This window comes from Salmo salar, chromosome ssa11 (genome assembly GCF_905237065.1).
Source record: "Salmo salar chromosome ssa11, Ssal_v3.1, whole genome shotgun sequence".
Taxonomy (NCBI): domain Eukaryota; kingdom Metazoa; phylum Chordata; class Actinopteri; order Salmoniformes; family Salmonidae; genus Salmo; species Salmo salar.
Window position 1 is genome coordinate 31,518,181 of NC_059452.1, and position 20,991 is coordinate 31,539,171.

A 20,991-nucleotide genomic window follows, 5' to 3' on the forward strand; every position below is an offset into this window, starting at 1 on the left:
TTTGTTTCTTTTATAAATGTTGTTTTATAAATGTTTGATAAATGTATGGGGGAAAGCCCTTAGTCTATGTCTTGGGTTTCAGATTTCCAGCCTGTCCCCCTCTAAGTCTTTCTGTCTGTCTGTCTGTCTGTCTGTCTGTCTGTCTGTCTGTCTGTCTGTCTGTCTGTCTGTCTGTCTGTCTGTCTGTCTGTCTGTCTGTCTGTCTGTCTGTCTGTCTGTCTGTCTGTCTGTCTCTCCCTCTAAGTCTGTCTGTCAGACCTCCTCTAAGTCTGTTTGTCTCTCTGTCTGTCTCTCTGTCTGTTTCTCCCTCTAAGTCTGTATGTCTGTCCCCCACTAAGTCTGTTTGTCTCTCTGTCTGTCTCTCTGTCTGTCTCTCCCGCTAAGTCTGTCTCTTTTCCTCTGACTGTAAATCTATCTGTCAGTCTCCCTCTAAGTCTGTTTGTCTCTCTGCCTGTCTCTGTCTGTTTCTCCCTCTAAGTCTCTCTGTCTGTCCCCCTCTAAGTCTGTCTGTCTGTCTCTCTGTCTGTCCCCCTCTAAGTCTGTCTGTCTGTCTCTCTGTCTGTCCCCCTCTAAGTCTGTCTGTTTGTCCCCCTCTAAGTCTGTCTGTCTCTAAATCCATATGTCTGTCTATCTGCCTCTGTCTGTCCCCTCTAAGTATGTCTGTCTCTCTATCTGTCTCTCTATTTGTCTGTCTCTAAGTCTATATGTCTGTCTCTCTGCCTCTCTGTCTAACCCCCCTCTAAGTCTATCTGTCTGTCTGTCTGTCTGTCTGTCTGTCTGTCTGTCTGTCTGTCTGTCTCTCTGCCTCTAAGTCTAACTGTCTGTCCCCCTCTAAGTCTATCTGTCTGTCTCTCTAAGTCTATCTGTCAGTCTGTCTTTCTACCTCTCTCGAAGTCTGTCTGCCTCTCCCTCTAAGTCAATCTGTGTGTCTGTCTCTCAGCCTCTCCCTGTAAGTCTATCAATCTGTCTGTCCCCCTCTAAATCTATCTGTCTGTCCCTCTAAGTCTGTCTGTCTGTCTGCCTCTCCCGCTAAGTCTGTCTCTTTTCCTCTGACTGTAAATCTATCTGTCAGTCTCCCTCTAAGTCTGTCTGTCTGTCTGTCTGTCTGTCTGTCTGTCTGTCTGTCTGTCTGTCTGTCTGTCTGTCTGTCTGTCTGTCTGTCTGTCTGTCTGTCTGTCTGTCTGTCTGTCTGTCTGTCTCTCTGCCTCTCCCTGTAAGTATATCTGTCTGTCTCCCTCTAAGTTCATCTGCCTCTCCCTCTAAGTCTGTCTGTCTGTCTGTCTGTCCCTCTAAGTATATCTGTCTGTCTGACTCTCTGTCTCTCCCTCTAAGTCTAACTGTCTGTCTGCCTCTCCCTCGAAGTATATCTGCCTGTCTCTCTGCCTGTCTCTCTGCCTGGTCTGTCTGTCTCTCTCTCTCTCTCTGTCTGTCTCTCTGACTGTCTCTGTGTCTGTCTCTCTCTGCCTGTGTCTGTGTCTGTCTAATCCTGAGAATATAGCAACAGTTTTCTGTTATGTGCATGCTGTCTCTCTCCTGTTTCTAACGTTTTAAATACCTTGAGTTTTGTCTTCTGTGGTCTTGTGTTTCCCCATTCTACCCTGCTCTCTTTCAAGGAGGAGGGGACTGTGTCCTTTTGCAAGGTGTGTAGTATAGGACTCCTACCTCCTACCATCCTAACCCCCCTTTACTAAACATAGGATTCCTACCACCTACTATCCTAACCCCCCTTTACTAAACATAGGACTCCTACCATCCTAACCCCTCTTTACTAAACATAGGATTCCTACCTCCTACCATCCTAACCCCCCTTTACTAAACATAGGACTCCTACCATCCTAACCCCTCTTTACTAAACATAGGATTCCTACCTCCTACCGTCCTAACCCTCCTTTACTAAACATAGGATTCCTACCATCCTAACCCCCCTTTACTAAACATAGGACTCCTACCACCTACCATCCTAACCCCCCTTTACTAAACATAGGATTCCTACCATCCTAACCCCCCTTTACTAAACATAGGACTCCTACCTCCTACCATCCTAACCCCCCTTTACTAAACATAGGACTCCTACCTCCTACCATCCTAACCCCCCTTTACTAAACATAGGACTCCTACCTCCTACCATCCTAACCCCCCTTTACTAAACATAGGACTCCTACCACCTACCATCCTAACCCCTCTTTACTAAACATAGGACTCCTACCTCCTACCATCCTAACCCCCCTTTAGTAAACATAGGACTCCTACCACCTACCATCCTAACCCCCCTTTACTAAACATAGGACTCCTACCTCCTACCATCCTAACCCCCCTTTACTAAACATAGGATTCCTACCACCTACCATCCTAACCCCCCTTTACTAAACATAGGACTCCTACCTCCTACCATCCTAACCCCCCTTTACTAAACATAGGATTCCTACCACCTACCATCCTAACCCCCTTTACTAAACATAGGACTCCTACCTCCTACCATCCTAACCCCCCTTTACTAAACATAGGACTCCTACCACCTACCATCCTAACCCCCCTTTACTAAACATAGGACTCCTACCACCTACCATCCTAACCCCCCTTTACTAAACATAGGACTCCTACCACCTACCATCCTAACCCCCCTTTACTAAACATAGGACTCCTACCACCTACCATCCTAACCCCCTTTACTAAACATAGGACTCCTACCTCCTACCATCCTAACCCCCTTTACTAAACATAGGACTCCTACCATCTACCATCCTAACCCCCCTTTAGTAAACATAGGACTCCTACCACCTACCATCCTAACCCCCCTTTACTAAACATAGGATTCCTACCTCCTACCATCCTAACCCCCCTTTACTAAACATAGGATTCCTACCTCCTACCATCCTAACCCCCCTTTACTAAACATAGGACTCCTACCTCCTACCATCCTAACCCCCCTTTACTAAACATAGGACTCCTACCACCTACCATCCTAACCCCCCTTTACTAAACATAGGACTCCTACCTCCTACCATCCTAACCCCCCTTTACTAAACATAGGACTCCTACCTCCTACCATCCTAACCCCCCTTTACCTAACATAGGACTCCTACCACCTACCATCCTAACCCCCCTTTACTAAACATAGGACTCCTACCACCTACCATCCTAAACCCCCTTTACTAAACATAGGATTCCTACCTCCTACCATCCTAACCCCCCTTTACTAAACATAGGATTCCTACCATCCTAACCCCCCTTTACTAAACATAGGATTCCTACCTCCTACCGTCCTAACCCTCCTTTACTAAACATAGGATTCCTACCATCCTAACCCCTCTTTACTAAACATAGGATTCCTACCATCCTAACCCCTCTTTACTAAACATAGGACTCCTACCTCCTACCGTCCTAACCCTCCTTTACTAAACATAGGATTCCTACCACCTACCATCCTAACCCCTCTTTACTAAACATAGGATTCCTACCACCTACCATCCTAACCCCTCTTTACTAAACATAGGATTCCTACCATCCTAACCCCTCTTTACTAAACATAGGACTCCTACCACCTACCATCCTAACCCCCCTTTACTAAACATAGGACTCCTACCTCCTACCATCCTAACCCCCCTTTACTAAACATAGGACTCCTACCACCTACCATCCTAACCCCCCTTTACTAAACATAGGACTCCTACCTCCTACCATCCTAACCCCTCTTTACTAAACATAGGATTCCTACCTCCTACCATCCTAACCCCCCTTTACTAAACATAGGACTCCTACCACCTACCATCCTAACCCCCCTTTACTAAACATAGGACTCCTACCACCTACCATCCTAACCCCCTTTACTAAACATAGGACTCCTACCACCTACCATCCTAACCCCCCTTTACTAAACATAGAACTCCTACCACCTACCATCCTAACCCCCCTTTACTAAACATAGGACTCCTACCACCTACCATCCTAACCCCCCTTTACTAAACATAGGACTCCTACCACCTACCATCCTAAACCCCCTTTACTAAACATAGGACTCCTACCTCCTACCATCCTAACCCCCCTTTACTAAACATAGGACTCCTACCACCTACCATCCTAACCCCCCTTTACTAAACATAGGACTCCTACCACCTACCATCCTAACCCCCCTTTACTAAACATAGGACTCCTACCACCTACCATCCTAACCCCCCTTTACTAAACATAGGACTCCTACCACCTACCATCCTAACCCCCCTTTACTAAACATAGGACTCCTACCACCTACCATCCAAACCCCCTTTACTAAACATAGGACTCCTACCTCCTACCATCCTAACCCCCCTTTACTAAACATAGGACTCCTACCTCCTACCATCCTAACCCCCCTTTACTAAACATAGGACTCCTACCACCTACCATCCTAAACCCCCTTTACTAAACATAGGACTCCTACCATCCTAACCCCCCTTTACTAAACATAGGATTCCTACCATCCTAACCCTCCTTTACTAAACATAGGACTCCTACCCTCATTTATTTTTAAATATTTATTTTCATCTTCAATAATACAGGTAAGTCAATTAAGAACAGATTCTTAATTACAATGATGACCTGTCCTACCTAACCCTCTTTACTAAGCACAGAACTCCTACATTCTACCTAACACTCTTCATTAAAAATTAGAACTCCCACCATCCTAACACCCTTTACTAAACATAGAACTCCTACCATCCTACCTAACACCCTTTACTAAACATAGAACTCCTACCATCCTACCTAACACCCTTTACTAAACATAGAACTCCTACCATCCTACCTAACACCCTTTACTAAACATAGAACTCCTACCATCCTACCTAACACCCTTTACTAAACATAGAACTCCTACCGTCCTACCTAACACCCTTTACTAAACATAGAACTCCTACCATCCTACCTAACACCCTTTACTAAACATAGAACTCCTACCGTCCCTAACATTCTTTATAAAAACCCTTTAGGCCTGCTAAAGATAAGTCTCCTACCATCCTTACCATCTTTCACTTAGAATAGGATTCGTTAGAAATGGTTGTGGTCCTTCATTCTGTTTAACCTGATGAAGATCCTCTGGATGGAAACAGTGGTAATTAGGACCAGACAGTGTGAAGGACATTATTTATTTTAGCATAGGACACCTTAACTATCCCTACCACCATCTACTGAACTATAGTAAATGCATGTACCCGCACCCCACTCCCCACCTATGCTTCTCCCTCTCTCAGCACAACACACACAGACATACACACACTCCCCACCTATGCTTCTCCCTCTCTCAGCACAACACACACAGACATACACACACACACACCCCACCTATGCTTCTCCCTCTCTCAGCACCACACACACACAGACATACACACACACCCCACCTATGCTCTGACTCTCTCAGCACAACACACACAGACATACACACACACCCCACCTATGCTCTGACTCTCTCAGCACAACACACACAGACATACACACACACCCCACCTATGCTCTGACTCTCTCAGCACCACACACACAGACATACACACACACCCCACCTATGCTCTGACTCTCTCAGCACCACACACACAGACATACACACACACCCCACCTATGCTTTTCCCTCTCTCAGCACCACACACACAGACATACACACACACCCCACCTACGCTCTGACTCTCAGCAGCATGTGCCACAGGGCATACGGAATCAGAGCTACCCATCTGTCATCTAGCCCCCACTCTCTGTCAGGGAGCAGTATTCATCTGTCATCTAGCCCCCACTCTCTGTCAGGGAGCAGTATTCATCTGTCATCTAGCCCCCACTCTCTGTCAGGGAGCAGTATTCATCTGTCATCTAACCCCACTCTCTGTCAGGGAGCAGTATTCATCTGTCATCTAACCCCACTCTCTGTCAGGGAGCAGTATTCATCTGTCATCTAGCCCCCACTCTCTGTCAGGGAGCAGTATTCATCTGTCATCTAGCCTCCACTCTCTCTCAGGGAGCAGTATTCATCTGTCATCTAACCCCACTCTCTGTCAGGGAGCAGTATTCATCTGTCATCTAACCCCACTCTCTGTCAGGGAGCAGTATTCATCTGTCATCTAGCCCCACTCTCTGTCAGGGAGCAGTATTCATCTGTCATCTAGCCCCCACTCTCTGTCAGGGAGCAGTATTCATCTGTCATCTAGCCCCCACTCTCTGTCAGGGAGCAGTATTCATCTGTCATCTAGCCTCCACTCTCTCTCAGGGAGCAGTATTCATCTGTCATCTAACCCCACTCTCTGTCAGGGAGCAGTATTCATCTGTCATCTAGCCCCCACTCTCTGTCAGGGAGCAGTATTCATCTGTCATCTAGCCCCCACTCTCTGTCAGGGAGCAGTATTCATCTGTCATCTAGCCTCCACTCTCTCTCAGGGAGCAGTATTCATCTGTCATCTAACCCCACTCTCTGTCAGGGAGCAGTATTCATCTGTCATCTAGCCCCCACTCTCTGTCAGGGAGCAGTATTCATCTGTCATCTAGCCCCACTCTCTGTCAGGGAGCAGTATTCATCTGTCATCAAGCCCCACTCTCTGTCAGGGAGCAATATTCATCTGTCATCTAGCCTCCACTCTCTCTCAGGGAGCAGTATTCATCTGTCATCTAACCCCACTCTCTGTCAGGGAGCAGTATTCATCTGTCATCTAGCCCCCACTCTCTGTCAGGGAGCAGTATTCATCTGTCATCTAGCCCCACTCTCTGTCAGGGAGCAGTATTCATCTGTCATCAAGCCCCACTCTCTGTCAGGGAGCAGTATTCATCTGTCATCTAGCCCCACTCTCTGTCAGGGAGCAGTATTCATCTGTCATCTAGCCCCCACTCTCTGTCAGGGAGCAGTATTCATCTGTCATCTAGCCCCACTCTCTGTCAGGGAGCAGTATTCATCTGTCATCTAGCCCCCACTCTCTGTCAGGGAGCAGTATTCATCTGTCATCTAGCCCCCACTCTCTGTCAGGGAGCAGTATTCATCTGTCATCTAGCCTCCACTCTCTGTCAGGGAGCAGTATTCATCTGTCATCTAACCCCACTCTCTGTCAGGGAGCAGTATTCATCTGTCATCTAGCCCCACTCTCTGTCAGGGAGCAGTATTCATCTGTCATCTAGCCTCCACTCTCTGTCAGGGAGCAGTATTCATCTGTCATCTAACCCCACTCTCTGTCAGGGAGCAGTATTCATCTGTCATCTAGCCCCACTCTCTGTCAGGGAGCAGTATTCATCTGTCATCTAGCCCCCACTCTCTGTCAGGGAGCAGTATTCATCTGTCATCTAGCCTCCACTCTCTGTCAGGGAGCAGTATTCATCTGTCATCTAACCCCACTCTCTGTCAGGGAGAAGTATTCATCTGTCATCTAGCCCCACTCTCTGTCAGGGAGAAGTATTCATGTGTCATCAAGCCCCACTCTCTGTCAGGGAGCAGTATTCATCTGTCATCTAGCCCCCACTCTCTGTCAGGGAGCAGTATTCATCTGTCATCTAGCCCCACTCTCTGTCAGGGAGAAGTATTCATCTGTCATTAAGCCCCACTCTCTGTCAGGGAGCAGTATTCATCTGTCATCTAGCCCCCACTCTCTGTCAGGGAGCAGTATTCATCTGTCATCTAGCCCCCACTCTCTGTCAGGGAGCAGTATTCATCCGTCATATAGCCTCCACTCTCTGTCAGGGAGCAGTATTCATCTGTCATCTAACCCCCACTCTCTGTCAGGGAGCAGTATTCATCCGTCATATAGCCTCCACTCTCTGTCAGGGAGCAGTATTCATCTGTCATCTAACCCCCACTCTCTGTCAGGGAGCAGTATTCATTTGTCATCTAACCCCACTCTCTGCCAGGGAGCAGTATTCATCTGTCATCTAGCCCCTGCGGAGTGCAGCATTCATCTGTCATCTAGCCCCCGCGTTCTGTCAGGGAGCAGTATTCATTTGTCATCTAGCCCCCGCGTTCTGTCAGGGAGCAGTATTCATCTGTCATCTAGCCCCCACGCTCACTTATTTTGGTCCCCAAGCTGAAGCTACAAAATGCTCCAGACAGGATTTCGTACAAACTCTGATGAGCTTCTCAAATGCTTACAAAACTCCCCAGCTGTGCTCTCTCTCTCTCTCTCTCTCTCTCTCTGAAGGAAAGGCTCTGTTAATGAGGCATCTGAACAGACAGAGTCTGCATCCAAATGGCACCATATTCCCTATTTAGTGTACTACATTTGAGCAAGTACTGTAGTGCGCTATAAAAGTAGTGCACTGTAAAGAGAAAAGGGTGCCATTCAGGACAAAGACATAGACATGTCTGACTGAAATGAAGGGCTTTATTTGGTTTGGCTGTAGCTCCTTGCTTTAGACGTTTGACAGGTGATTATTAGGCGAATTGATTGACAGGGATGTTGCATTATTCAGGAAAAACATACAATAGTAATCACAACCTGATACCACTATAAACTACCTTGTCATTCAGGCATTAGACAGCTATTCCTAATGATGTTGGAACACAATGGATCATGCAGGTTGATAAACTAAATGTTTTTTCCATTTTAGGCAGACCTCAGCACAAAAACACATTACTGGCTGACTGGCAGTGAAAGTGTTCCCAAAGCAATTAGCAAACTGAAAGCCAGGGCAATTACACAGATCAATGTGCTATCATATAATGTGAAATAACACATATTTCAGGCTCTACATATGATATAATAAGAAATAGCACATCTGTAATTTCATAGAATGTTAAATAAATAAATGCATAGTCACTTTAATAACTCTAACTACATGTACATATTACCACAATTACCTCGACTAACCGGTGCCCCCGGACATTGACTCTGTACCGGTACCCCCCTGCATATAGTCCAGCTATTGTTACTTTACTGCTGCTCTTTAATTACATGTTACTTTCATTTCTTATTCATATTTTTACTGCATTGTTGGTTAGGGGTTCATAAGTAAGCATTTCACTGTAAGGTCTACACCTGTTGTATTCGGCGCATGTGACTAATAACATTTCATTTGATTTAATGTGATGACCTGTCATGCACATGGAGCAGCTAACTTTCATCACACATCTATCTCAGGGACCAGGCCTGAAACAGCTACCACTCTCCACTATACACACAGCATCAATACACAAAACACAAACAACACACACACACACACACACACACTTATGTTTGCAGAATAAGTGGCAATGTTACTGGTGAATTGTACGATCTATAGAGTAGACTTAAATGCATAGAGGAGCAGGCCAGTCAGAAAGTCTTTAGTCATTCTAAATGATGCTGTCTGCCCCTCTGTTCTCTTTTCAGTACACCCTGGAATACACAGACAGGCCCTATAGATGTTATATCCCAAATTACACCCTATTCCCTACAGACATGGTACTGACATGGTACTGCAGAGGCATCCAGTAATGGGGGGACTATGAGCCAGACACAACATGTGCTTCGCGTACTAAGCATGTACTTGGACTGACTATCAGAGAGTTGAGTTGGGAGGCTGGGTCCTGTGAGCTGACTGAGTGATGAAGAGACAGTCACACCCAGATAGATTAGATCTCCCCTCTAAAACACATTCAGAGGGTTGGGGATCTATCTGTCTCCACCAAACCTGCTCTAAAACACATTCAGAGGGTTGGGGATCTATCTGTCTCCACCAAACCTGCTCTAAAACACATTCAGAGGGTTGGGGATCTATCTGTCTCCACCAAACCTGCTCTAAAACACATTCAGAGGGTTGGGGATCTATCTGTCTCCACCAAACCTGCTCTAAAACACATTCAGAGGGTTGGGGATCTATCTGTCTCCACCAAACCTGCTCTAAAACACATTCAGAGGATTGGGGATCTATCTGTCTCCACCAAACCTGCTCTAAAACACATTCAGAGGGTTGGGGGATCTATCTGTCTCCACCAAACCTGCTCTAAAACACATTCAGAGGGTTGGGGGATCTATCTGTCTCCACCAAACCTGCTCTAAAACACATTCAGAGGGTTGGGGATCTATCTGTCTCCACCAAACCTGCTCTAAAACACATTCAGAGGGTTGGGGATCTATCTGTCTCCACCAAACCTTCTTGCCCTAAAACACCTTTATGCTGCCTCCCGAATGGCACCCTATTCTCTACAGAGTGCACTACTTTTGACCAGAGCCACTATATAGGGAATAGGGTGCCATTTGGGACACTTCCTTAAAGTGTCTGTTGCCCCCCTCCATGGCATGGCACACCCATATCCTCACCCCCATCCTATCCACCCATCCCTCCCTGTCTCATCCAGTCTGAACTCTGTCCCCCTCCATGGCACACCCATATCCTCACCCACATCCTATCCACCCATCCCTCCCTGTCTCATCCAGTCTGAACTCTGTCCCCCTCCATGGCACACCCATATCCTCACCCACATCCTACCCACCCATCCCTCCCTGTCTCATCCAGTCTGAACTCTGTCCCCCTCCATGGCACACCCATATCCTCACCCACATCCTATCCACCCATCCCTCCCTGTCTCATCCAGTCTGAACTCTGTCCCCCTCCATGGCACACCCATATCCTCACCCACATCCTATCCACCCATCCCTCCCTGTCTCATCCAGTCTGAACTCTGTCCCCCTCCATGGCACACCCATATCCTCACCCCCATCCTATCCACCCATCCCTCCCTGTCTCATCCAGTCTGAACTCTGTCCCCTTCCATGGCACACCCGTATCCTCACCCACATCCTATCCACCCATCCCTCCCTGTCTCATCCAGTCTGAACTCTGTCCCCCTCCATGGCACACCCATATCCTCACCCCCATCCTATCCACCCATCCCTCCCTGTCTCATCCAGTCTGAACTCTGTCCCCCTCCATGGCACACCCATATCCTCACCCACATCCTATCCACCCATCCCTCCCTGTCTCATCCAGTCTGAACTCTGTCCCCCTCCATGGCACACCCATATCCTCACCCACATCCTATCCACCCATCCCTCCCTGTCTCATCCAGTCTGAACTCTGTCCCCCTCCATGGCACACCCATACTCTCACCCCCATCCTATCCACCCATCCCTCCCTGTCTCATCCAGTCTGAACTCTGTCCCCCTCCATGGCACACCCATACTCTCACCCCCATCCTATCCACCCATCCCTCCCTGTCTCATCCAGTCTGAACTCTGTCCCCCTCCATGGCACACCCATATCCTCACCCACATCCTATCCACCCATCCCTCCCTGTCTCATCCAGTCTGAACTCTGTCCCCCTCCATGGCACACCCATATCCTCACCCACATCCTATCCACCCATCCCTCCCTGTCTCATCCAGTCTGAACTCTGTCCTCCTTCATGCCAGAGAGGCTGACATAGCCTGCATCTCAAATGGCACCCTATTCCCTTTATAGTGGACTACTTTTGATCGGAACCCTATGGTCCCTAGTCAAAATGAGTGCACTATATTGGGAATAGGGTGCCATTTGGGACACTGACATATTGATGTAGTGAAGTAATGATGCGTTGGCATAGGGCCATGTTGAGGGTTGAGAACTCAGAACCTGGTGTAAATCATTCATTGATGTCAATGAGAGACTCAACATGCAAAAATGTTTGAGTTATGAGATCAAGTCAGATGTCAAGTCAGAATTCCACCCGTAGTAATGTAGTGAAATAGCACCCTATACTATACAGTGCACTACTTTTGACCAGAGCCATATGGACCCTTGTCACTCTATTCTCTATATAGTGCAATACTTTTTAACTTTTGACCATGGATCGCGTAGGGCTATGGTCAAAAGTAGTTCACTATATAGAAAATAGGGTGCCATTTCAGATGCAGTTTTTGTGTGCAGAAAATAAGGCCCATAGTGATGAAGAGATGTGGAGATTACATTTACATTTACATTTAAGTCATTTAGCAGACGCTCTTATCCAGAGCGACTTACAAATTGGTGCATTCACCTTATGATATCCAGTGGAACAACCACTTTACAATAGTGCATCTAAATCTTTTAAGGGGGGGGGGGTTAGAAGGATTACTTTATCCTATCCTAGGTATTCCTTAAAGAGGTGGGGTTTCAGGTGTCTCCGGAAGGTGGTGATTGACTCCGCTGTCCTGGCGTCGTGAGGGAGCTTGTTCCACCATTGGGGTGCCAGAGCAGCAAACAGTTTTGACTGGGCTGAGCGGGAACTGTGCTTCCTCAGAGGTAGGGGGGCCAGCAGGCCAGAGGTGGATGAACGCAGTGCCCTTGTTTGGGTGTAGGGCCTGATCAGAGCCTGAAGGTACGGAGGTGCCGTTCCCTTCACAGCTCCGTAGGCAATCACCATGGTCTTGTAGCGGATGCGAGCTTCAACTGGAAGCCAGTGGAGAGAGCGGAGGAGCGGGGTGACGTGAGAGAACTTGGGAAGGTTGAACACCAGACGGGCTGCGGCATTCTGGATGAGTTGTAGGGAGTTCGGAGGCCTCAGACCATCATTTGAACAGCTGCCTTGACTATTTTGAAGCCTCAACTACCGTGACTTGTATGGCTTAGCCTATAACTGGTCATACTTACACGTTAATGTTTACAATAACGTAGCTGGCAAATTGACTCAAATCTAGTTAGACCAAGACAAATGAGAATCACCTAGCTAACGTCAGCACCAAAATAGAGAAAGCAGTATGTTAGCACTCAAAAAGCTCTGACGGTCGGTCCCAAGTGAATTTCCCCTGCTTTGATAAATTAGCTCGCTTTGTCTAACCATCAGCTGTCAACGTACCAGTAACTAGACGATTGCTGTCAGAGATTGTCGCACATAGAACCTAAACGTTGTTTACATTTGAAAGGTTAGCTTTCGTAAGATTGCCTGTTTACCCCATTGTGTGCCTCGGTACAACGCCGGTGGGTGTCCTCAGTCATAGATACCAATCTAATCCTAACACAGCCAGGCCTTGGTTAAGGTGATGTGAGACGCCGCACAGACAAATGGGTTAGCTACTTTAGATGCGAATTTAGCAAGCTACTAACGTTAGCTGTCTACGCCAACGAGTAGCTAACCTTAGCCACAGCTAAAACGTGATTTACTCACCTAGTTAGTTAGTTTCTCTACATTTTGACTAGCAACAGTAGCTAGCTAGCTGCATTGGCTAGATGGTTAATGTTAGCTAACTAACCAGCCAACACAAATCACAACTCGAGACAAAACGCAACTTTGGTTAAACTAGTAACGGGGAAGGCGTAATGACATGAAACTAAAATTGTCCTCTACATAATGTGCAAATAACAATTGTAAGTCTAATGTTCACTTCGGTAACTTCCTAATTGTTATTTAAACAAAGGCGTAGCTACTAACTAGCCGTCTACCGATAACGTCCGTCATGTGTTGCCAATTTGCTCGTTACGTTAACGTACTACTAGTACACTTAGCTGGCTAACTTTATACCAGTAAAAACTAACGTTAGCGAGACTATAAATATTAAGACATCCACAAGAGACTAACCATTATTTACAATGTATTATAGTCGTTTGAGTATTCTCTTCTACGATCTGTAGCTAGTCAAGATCAGCAAGGATTAGTTTAGGTCTAGGAACAAGCCAAACAAAGCGCGGCCTTAAGGATTGCGGACAGAGCAAGAATGAGATGAGATGTATAGTGTTAGTGATATAATGGAGATGTATAGTGTTAGTGATATAATGGAGATGTATAGTGTTGGTGATATAATGGAGATGTATAGTGTTAGTGATATAATTGGAGATGTATAGTGTTAGTGATATAATTGGAGATGTATAGTGTTAGTGATATAATGGAGATGTATAGTGTTGGTGATATAATGGAGATGTATAGTGGAGATGTATAGTGTTAGTGATATAGTGGAGATGTATAGTGTTAGTGATATAGTGGAGATGTATAGTGTTGGTGATATAATGGAGATGTATAGTGTTAGTGATATAATGGAGATGTATAGTGTTAGTGATATAATGGAGATGTATAGTGGAGATGTATAGTGTTAGTGATATAATGGAGATGTATAGTGGAGATGAATAGTGTTAGTGATATAATGGAGATGTATAGTGGAGATGAATAGTGTTAGTGATATAATGGAGATGTATAGTGGAGATGTATAGTGTTAGTGATATAATGGAGATGTATAGTGTTAGTGATATAATGGAGATGTATAGTGTTGGTGATATAATGGAGATGTATAGTGTTAGTGATATAATGGAAATGTATAGTAGAGATGTATAGTGTTAGTGATATAATGGAGATGTATAGTAGAGATGTATAGTGTTAGTGATATAATGGAGATGTATAGTAGAGATGAATAGTGTTAGTGATATAATGGAAATGTATAGTAGAGATGTATAGTGTTAGTGATATAATGGAGATGTATAGTAGAGATGTATAGTGTTAGTGATATAATGGAGATGTATAGTAGAGATGAATAGTGTTAGTGATATAATGGAGATGTATAGTGTTAGTGATATAATGGAGATGTATAGTAGAGATGAATAGTGTTAGTGATATAATGGAGATGTATAGTGTTAGTGATATAATGGAGATGTATAGTGTTAGTGATATAATGGAGATGTATAGTGGAGATGTATAGTGTTGGTGATATAGTGGAGATGTATAGTGTTGGTGATATAGTGGAGATGTATAGTGTTGGTGATATAGTGGAGATGTATAGTGTTAGTGATATAGTGGAGATGTATAGTGTTAGTGATATAGTGGAGATGTATAGTGTTAGTGATATAATGGAGATGTATAGTGTTGGTGATATAGTGGAGATGTATAGTGTTAGTGATATAATGGAGATGTATAGTGTTAGTGATATAATTGGAGATGTATAGTGTTGATTATATAATGGAGATGTATAGTGTTAGTGATATAATGGTATAGTGTTAGTGATATAATGGAGATGTATAGTGCTAGTGATATAGATATAATGGAGATGTATAGTGTTGGAGATGTATAGTGGAGATGTATAGTGTTAGTGATATAATTGGAGATGTATAGTGTTAGTGATATAATGGAGATGTATAGTGTTGGTGATATAATGGAGATGTATAGTGTTGGAGATGTATAGTGTTAGTGATATAATTGGAGATGTATAGTGTTAGTGATATAATGGAGATGTATAGTGTTAGTGATATAATGGAGATGTATAGTGTTAGTGATATAATGGAGATGTATAGTGTTAGTGATATAATGAAGATGTATAGTGTTAGTGATATAATGGAGATGTATAGTGTTAGTGATATAATGAAGATGTATAGTGTTAGTGATATAATGCTGTATTGATGTAGCAGCTAATGATGGACATCTCCCTGCCTGTTACTTTTGCAGCTGGATGCTGAGGCCAGTGAACTACTGAAGGACCTGCAGAATAAACTCAACACCGTGCTGGATGAGCTCAGTGCAGTCTTCGGCTCCAGGTGTGTGTGTGTGTGTGTGTGTGTGTGTGTGTGTGTGTGTGTGTGTGTGTGTGTGTGTGTGTGTGTGTGTGTGTGTGTGTGTGTGTGGGTGGGGGGGGGGGTAGGTGTTTGTGTGTATCTGTGGTCTGTGTGTGTCTGTGGTCTGTGTGTGTCTGTGGTCTGTGTGTATGTGTGTGTGTCTGTGTGTATGTGTGTATCTGTGGTATGTGTGTATCTTTGCTAACCCTGTGTTATTTCCCTGTCCAGTTTCAAACCGGTGATTGAGGACTGTGTAAAGCAGATGAACCAGGAGTTAGTCCAGATGAAGGGGAGTGCTGCAGGGAAGAGCAACGCTGCCATGGATGCTGAGACTGTCCTCAGACCACTCATGGACCTCCTGGATAAAAAGTAGGTCCCTATAGGCATATTATCAGTTGGCTTAGAGGTTAGTATCCAGTAGCGTATCCATTTATCTCCTGGATAAATAGTAGGTTTCTGTTTACACCCTTGAGTTAACATTGAGGTAACCAGTTAGCCAAGAAGTGAGAGGGTTGGGTTAGTAACCCGTTAGTTGAGAAGTTAGTAAACCCTCATGCAACTCCTGGATAAAAAGTTGGTGTTTGTTTTCACCATGGAGTTACTGAGGATTCATATTGTGAGACTCAGTAGGTGCCTGAATGCATGTGGCCATTATCCTAGAGGTTGGCGCTTTGAGTTAGTTAACCAGTTAACCTAGAGGTTGGAGCTTTGGGTTAGTTAATCAGTTAACCTTGAGGTTGGAGCTTTGAGTTAGTTAACCAGTTATCCTAGAGGTTGGAGCTTTGGGTTAGTTAACCAGTTATCCTAGAGGTTGGATCTTTGGGTTAGTTAACCAGTTATCCTAGAGGTTGGCACTTTGGTTAACTAGTTAGTCTAGAGGTTGGAGCTTTGGGTTAGTTAACTAGTTATCCTAGAGGTTGGAGCTTTCGTTTAGTTAACTAGTTATCCTAGAGGTTGGAGCTTTGGGTCAGTTAACCAGTTATCCTAGAGGTTGGAGCTTGGGTTAGTTAATCGGTTAACCTAGAGGTTGGAGCTTTGGGTTAGTTAACCAGTTAGCCAAGAGGTTGGAGCTAGAGGTCTGCATGGTACTGATGTATTCATCCTGCTCCCGCCCGAACCCACAGATTTTCATATTGCACCCGCCCACACCCGCTGGCTTTATGTCTGACTCTCACCTGCTAGAGCAGGAGCTGGTCCGGAACCCAACTGTAGTCCTGGAATGTTATTTTAGGCACAGGCCTATGTGACGACGCAGATCACATGCAGTAGCCATGATCGCAGCAATTTTGCAATCTATAAGCAATATCAAAATGCACAAAAATAACAAAGAAGTAGGTTCATTTCTTGGTCGCGGGAAGATGGGTGGGATGAGGAATTTTTGTGTGTGGGGGGTATTTTTCTCCCCGCTCTGCTGACAATAATTTTTTGGTGCACTAACAGTGATGGTAAAATAAATATATAATATATATATATATATATATATATATATATATATATATATATATATATATAAATAGTTTTTTTAATCGTTTTTTAATTTTGATTGATCAGGGGTTGCTGCAGCACACTTGATCTTGCACACCCTACTGGAAGAGGAGAGGGAGGCTACTTAACTTGATGCAGCGAGTGTGTGAATAATGCAACGAAGATGTGCTTTTAATACAGTAGGTAGGTTAAAGCATACAAAGCAGAAAGACGAGCGTTTCCAAATAATCTGTGTGACAACAAAAACATTTGAATCCAAAAATTGTCTGATCTGGCCACTCGCTTCCAGCTGCAGCAACAAAAATGTCCACCGCCCAGCAATGATCTCTGTCGGGACCCGATCTCTGATCTCTGCAGCCCTCTAGTTAGAGCCTTGGGTTAGGTAACCAGCTAGCCTACTACAGGGTTCCCCAACTCTCGGCCTATTGGCCCCCCAATTTTTCTGAGCAAAATAATAATAATAACATTAATAATAATAATTGTGGAAATCTGTTCCAAAGTATTCCCTCACATAATAGAGATACAGGTAACTGCCAAAATAAAGGAAACACAAACATAAAGTGTCTTAATAGGGTGTTGGGCCACCACGAGCCAGGACAACTTCAATGCACCTTGCATAGATTCATAAAGTGTCTTAATAGGGTGTTGGGCCACCACTGTCACAATGGGTGGCTTGTGGATTCAGAAGAGTCAGGCGCAGGAGACAGAAAGATTCCGTGACTGACTTTAATAAAATATCCACACGGAAAATATGCAAAGGTATGGAGTGCAAGGTGTGCAAAAAGAAACGCACCACCCTTAAAAGAACGTAACCAGTGACGCAGCCCAAAAGGAATAGCGTAACTCCAAAAATACAGAACCTCATGACAAACACACCCTGACCAACGAACAATCCCGCACAAACAACAAACCTAACTAACTAGCCTAAATACCCCTCCCCACTAACAACTAACACAAAACAGGTGTGCAACTAATCTAGGCCTAACTAACAGAACGTGAACCATAAATCGATGGCAGCTAGAAGGCCGGCGACGACGACCGCCGAGCGCCGCCCGGGTGAGGAGGGGCGCCACCTTCCGTAGGTGTCATGACAACCACGAGCCAGAACAACTTCAATGCACCTGGCATAGATTCATAAAGTGTCCAGAACTCTATTGGAGGGATGTGACACCATTCTTCCACAAGAAATTCCATAATTTGGTGTTTTGTTGATGGTGGTGGATAACGCTGTCTCAGGTGCCGCTCCAGAATCTCTCATAAGTGGGTTGGGATCTGGTGACTGAGAAAGCCATGGCATACGGTTTACATCGTTTTCATGCTCATCAAACCATTCAGTGACCACTTTTGTCCTTTGGATGGGGTCATTGTCATATTTTGGGGGCAAAGCCATGGTAACTAAAATAATGGCCAGCCAATCATTTTTATACATGACCCTAAGCATGATGGGATGTTAATTACTTAATTAACTCAGGAACCACACCTGTGTGGAAGCACCTGCTTTCAATATACTTTGTATCTGTAACGGGCGTCATATGAAGGGGACCAAGGCGCAGCATGTTGAGTGCTCATCGTACATTTTAATGAAAATGAACACTGAATACAAATAAACAAAAATGACAGCCCCCCCCCATCACCCCCCACCCCCCCAAATATTCCATTACCGTACTTTGAAGCATGTCAAACGCTGTTTAAAATACATTTTTATGCGATTTTTCTCATAAAAATAGCAATAATATTCCAACCGGGAGACGTTGTATTCGTTCAAACAGTGAAAGAAAAAAATTGAGTCATCTCGTGCACGCGTGCGCCAGTGTCATTGTTCCCAGAAGGACCACTCACAAAAACCCCTACTGTTTTTCGCCCAGAGACTGCAGAGCTATCATTCCACTTTCTGCCGCCTTCCTAGAGCCAATGGAAGCCTTAGAAAATGTCACGTTACAGCAGAGATGCTGTATTTTTGCTAGAGATGCCCAAGTAGGAGAACAAATTGTCAGACAAGGCACTTCCTGTATAGAATCTTCTCAGGTTTTGGCCTGCCATATGAGTTCTGTTATACTCACAGACACCATTCAAACAGTTTTAGAAACTTTAGAGTGTTTTCTATCCAAATCTACTAATTATATGCATATTCTAGTTTCTGGGCAGGAGTAGTAACCAGATTAAATCGGGTACGTTTTTTATCCGGCCATGAAAATACTGCCCCCTATCCCTAACAGGTTTTAAGTACCTGGTATATTTCCAACTGGTTCTATTACCGAAATATGGTTCCTTTCCCCACACTTGTTTGATGTTCCCAGACTCTCTATATTTAACAAAGGCTATTCAAAAGTCCTTCAGTAGGGTCAGAGAGAGAGGGGAAGGGAGAAAGGTATTTATGGGTGGTCATAAACCTTACCCACAGGCCAACGTCATGACACCGTGGATCATCGCCGGAGGCTTTGGAACGCCAAATGCCGCTGAAGACTCTGGGCTGAAGGCCGCCGCTGAAGACTCTGGGCTGCAGACCGCCGCTGAAGACTCTGGGCTGCAGACCGCCGCTGAAGACTCTGGGCTGCAGACCGCCGCTGAAGACTCTGGGCTGCAGACCGCCGCTGAAGACTCTGGGCTGCAGACCGCCGCTGAAGACTCTGGGCTGCAGACCGTCGTTGAAGACTCTGGGCTGCAGACCGCCGTTGAAGACTCTGGGCTGCAGACCGCCGTTGAAGACTCTGGGCTGCAGACCGCCGTTGAAGACTCTGGGCTGCAGACCGCCACTGAAGACTCTGGGCTGCAGACCGCCGTTGAAGACTCTGGGCTGCAGACCACCGTTGAAGACTCCGGGCTGCAGACCGCCGTTGAAGACTCCGGGCTGAGGAGCATTGCCGGAGGCTCCGGACTGAGGAGCGTCGCCGGAGGCTCCGGACTGAGAAGCGTCGCCAGAGGCTCCGGACTGGAGAGCGTCATTGTAGGTTCCGGACTGAGGACCATTGCTGCAGGCTCCATGCCATGGATCATCAATACAGGTTCCGGGCCATGGATCATCACTGGAGGCTTCGTGCCATGGATCATCTCTACAGGCTCCGGGCCATGGATTATCCCTACAGGCTTCTTGCCATGGATTATCCCTACAGGCTCCGGACCATGGATAATCCCTACAGGTTTCTTGCCATGGATTATCCCTACAGGCTCCGGGCCATAGATTACCTCTGGAGGCTTCGTGCCATGGAACATCCCTACAGGCTCCGGGCCATGGATGATCACTAGAGGCTTCGTGCCATGAATTATCTCTACAGGCTTCGGACCATAGATTATCACTGGAGGCTTTACTCATGGAGCTAGAACAGGTCTCACCGGACTGGAGAGACCGGTTGCTCAGAGCAGGCACCGGCCGTACTGGGCTATGGAGGCACACTGGAGGGAGAGTGCGAGGAGCAGGCACAGAACGTACTGGACTATGGAGGCGCACTGGAGGAAGAGTGCGAGGAGCAGGCACAGGACGTACTGGGCTATGGAGGCGCACTGGAGGGAGAGTGTGAGAGGCAGGCACATGCTCACCACAATAAGCACGGGGAGTTGGCTCAGGTCTCACCCCTGGCCCCGCAAAACTACCCGTGTGCCCCCCCAAAAAATAATTGGGTGGCTGCCTCTCGTTCTTCCCCGGTAGGCTACGATACCTGTCTATTACCTGGCCCCAAGTCCAGTTTCTCCTTTCTATCCAATCCTCCGTCTACCAGGTATCCATCTCTGCCCGGGCACGCCGCTTGATCCAATCATGGTGGGTAGTTCTGTAACGGGCGTCATATGAAGGGGACCAAGGTGCAGCGTGTTGAGTGCTCATCGTACATTTGAATGAAAATGAACACTGAATACAAATAAACAAAAATGACAGCCGACAGTTCTGTCAGGTTAATCTAACAAAACAGAAAACAACTACCCACACAAACCAAGGGAAAAAGGCTGCCTAAGTATGGCTTCCAATCAGAGACAACGATAGACAGCTGCCTCTGATTGGAAACCATACCCGGCCAAAACATAGAAAACAAACACATAGAATGCCCACCCCCTATCACACCTTGACCCAACTAAACAGAGAAAAAACAGCTCTCTTAGGTCAGAGTATCCCTAATTTAC

At 45.7% G+C, this 20,991-nt stretch overlaps 1 protein-coding gene across 2 annotated transcripts in view; it reads left to right on the forward strand.

The window, feature by feature from the left end:
• LOC106592186 (protein unc-13 homolog C) overlaps window positions 1-20,991 on the forward strand; it is a 177,639-nt gene that overhangs the window by 124,752 nt on the left and 31,896 nt on the right. The window contains exons 25-27 of one of the 2 annotated variants that reach the window (XM_045689345.1): window positions 1,614-1,640; window positions 15,290-15,378; window positions 15,625-15,765. In XM_045689345.1, coding sequence (XP_045545301.1) covers window positions 1,614-1,640; window positions 15,290-15,378; window positions 15,625-15,765 — 257 coding nt within the window. The remainder of the gene's footprint in view (window positions 1-1,613; window positions 1,641-15,289; window positions 15,379-15,624; window positions 15,766-20,991) is intronic. The other variant, XM_045689346.1, reaches the window with a different exon arrangement.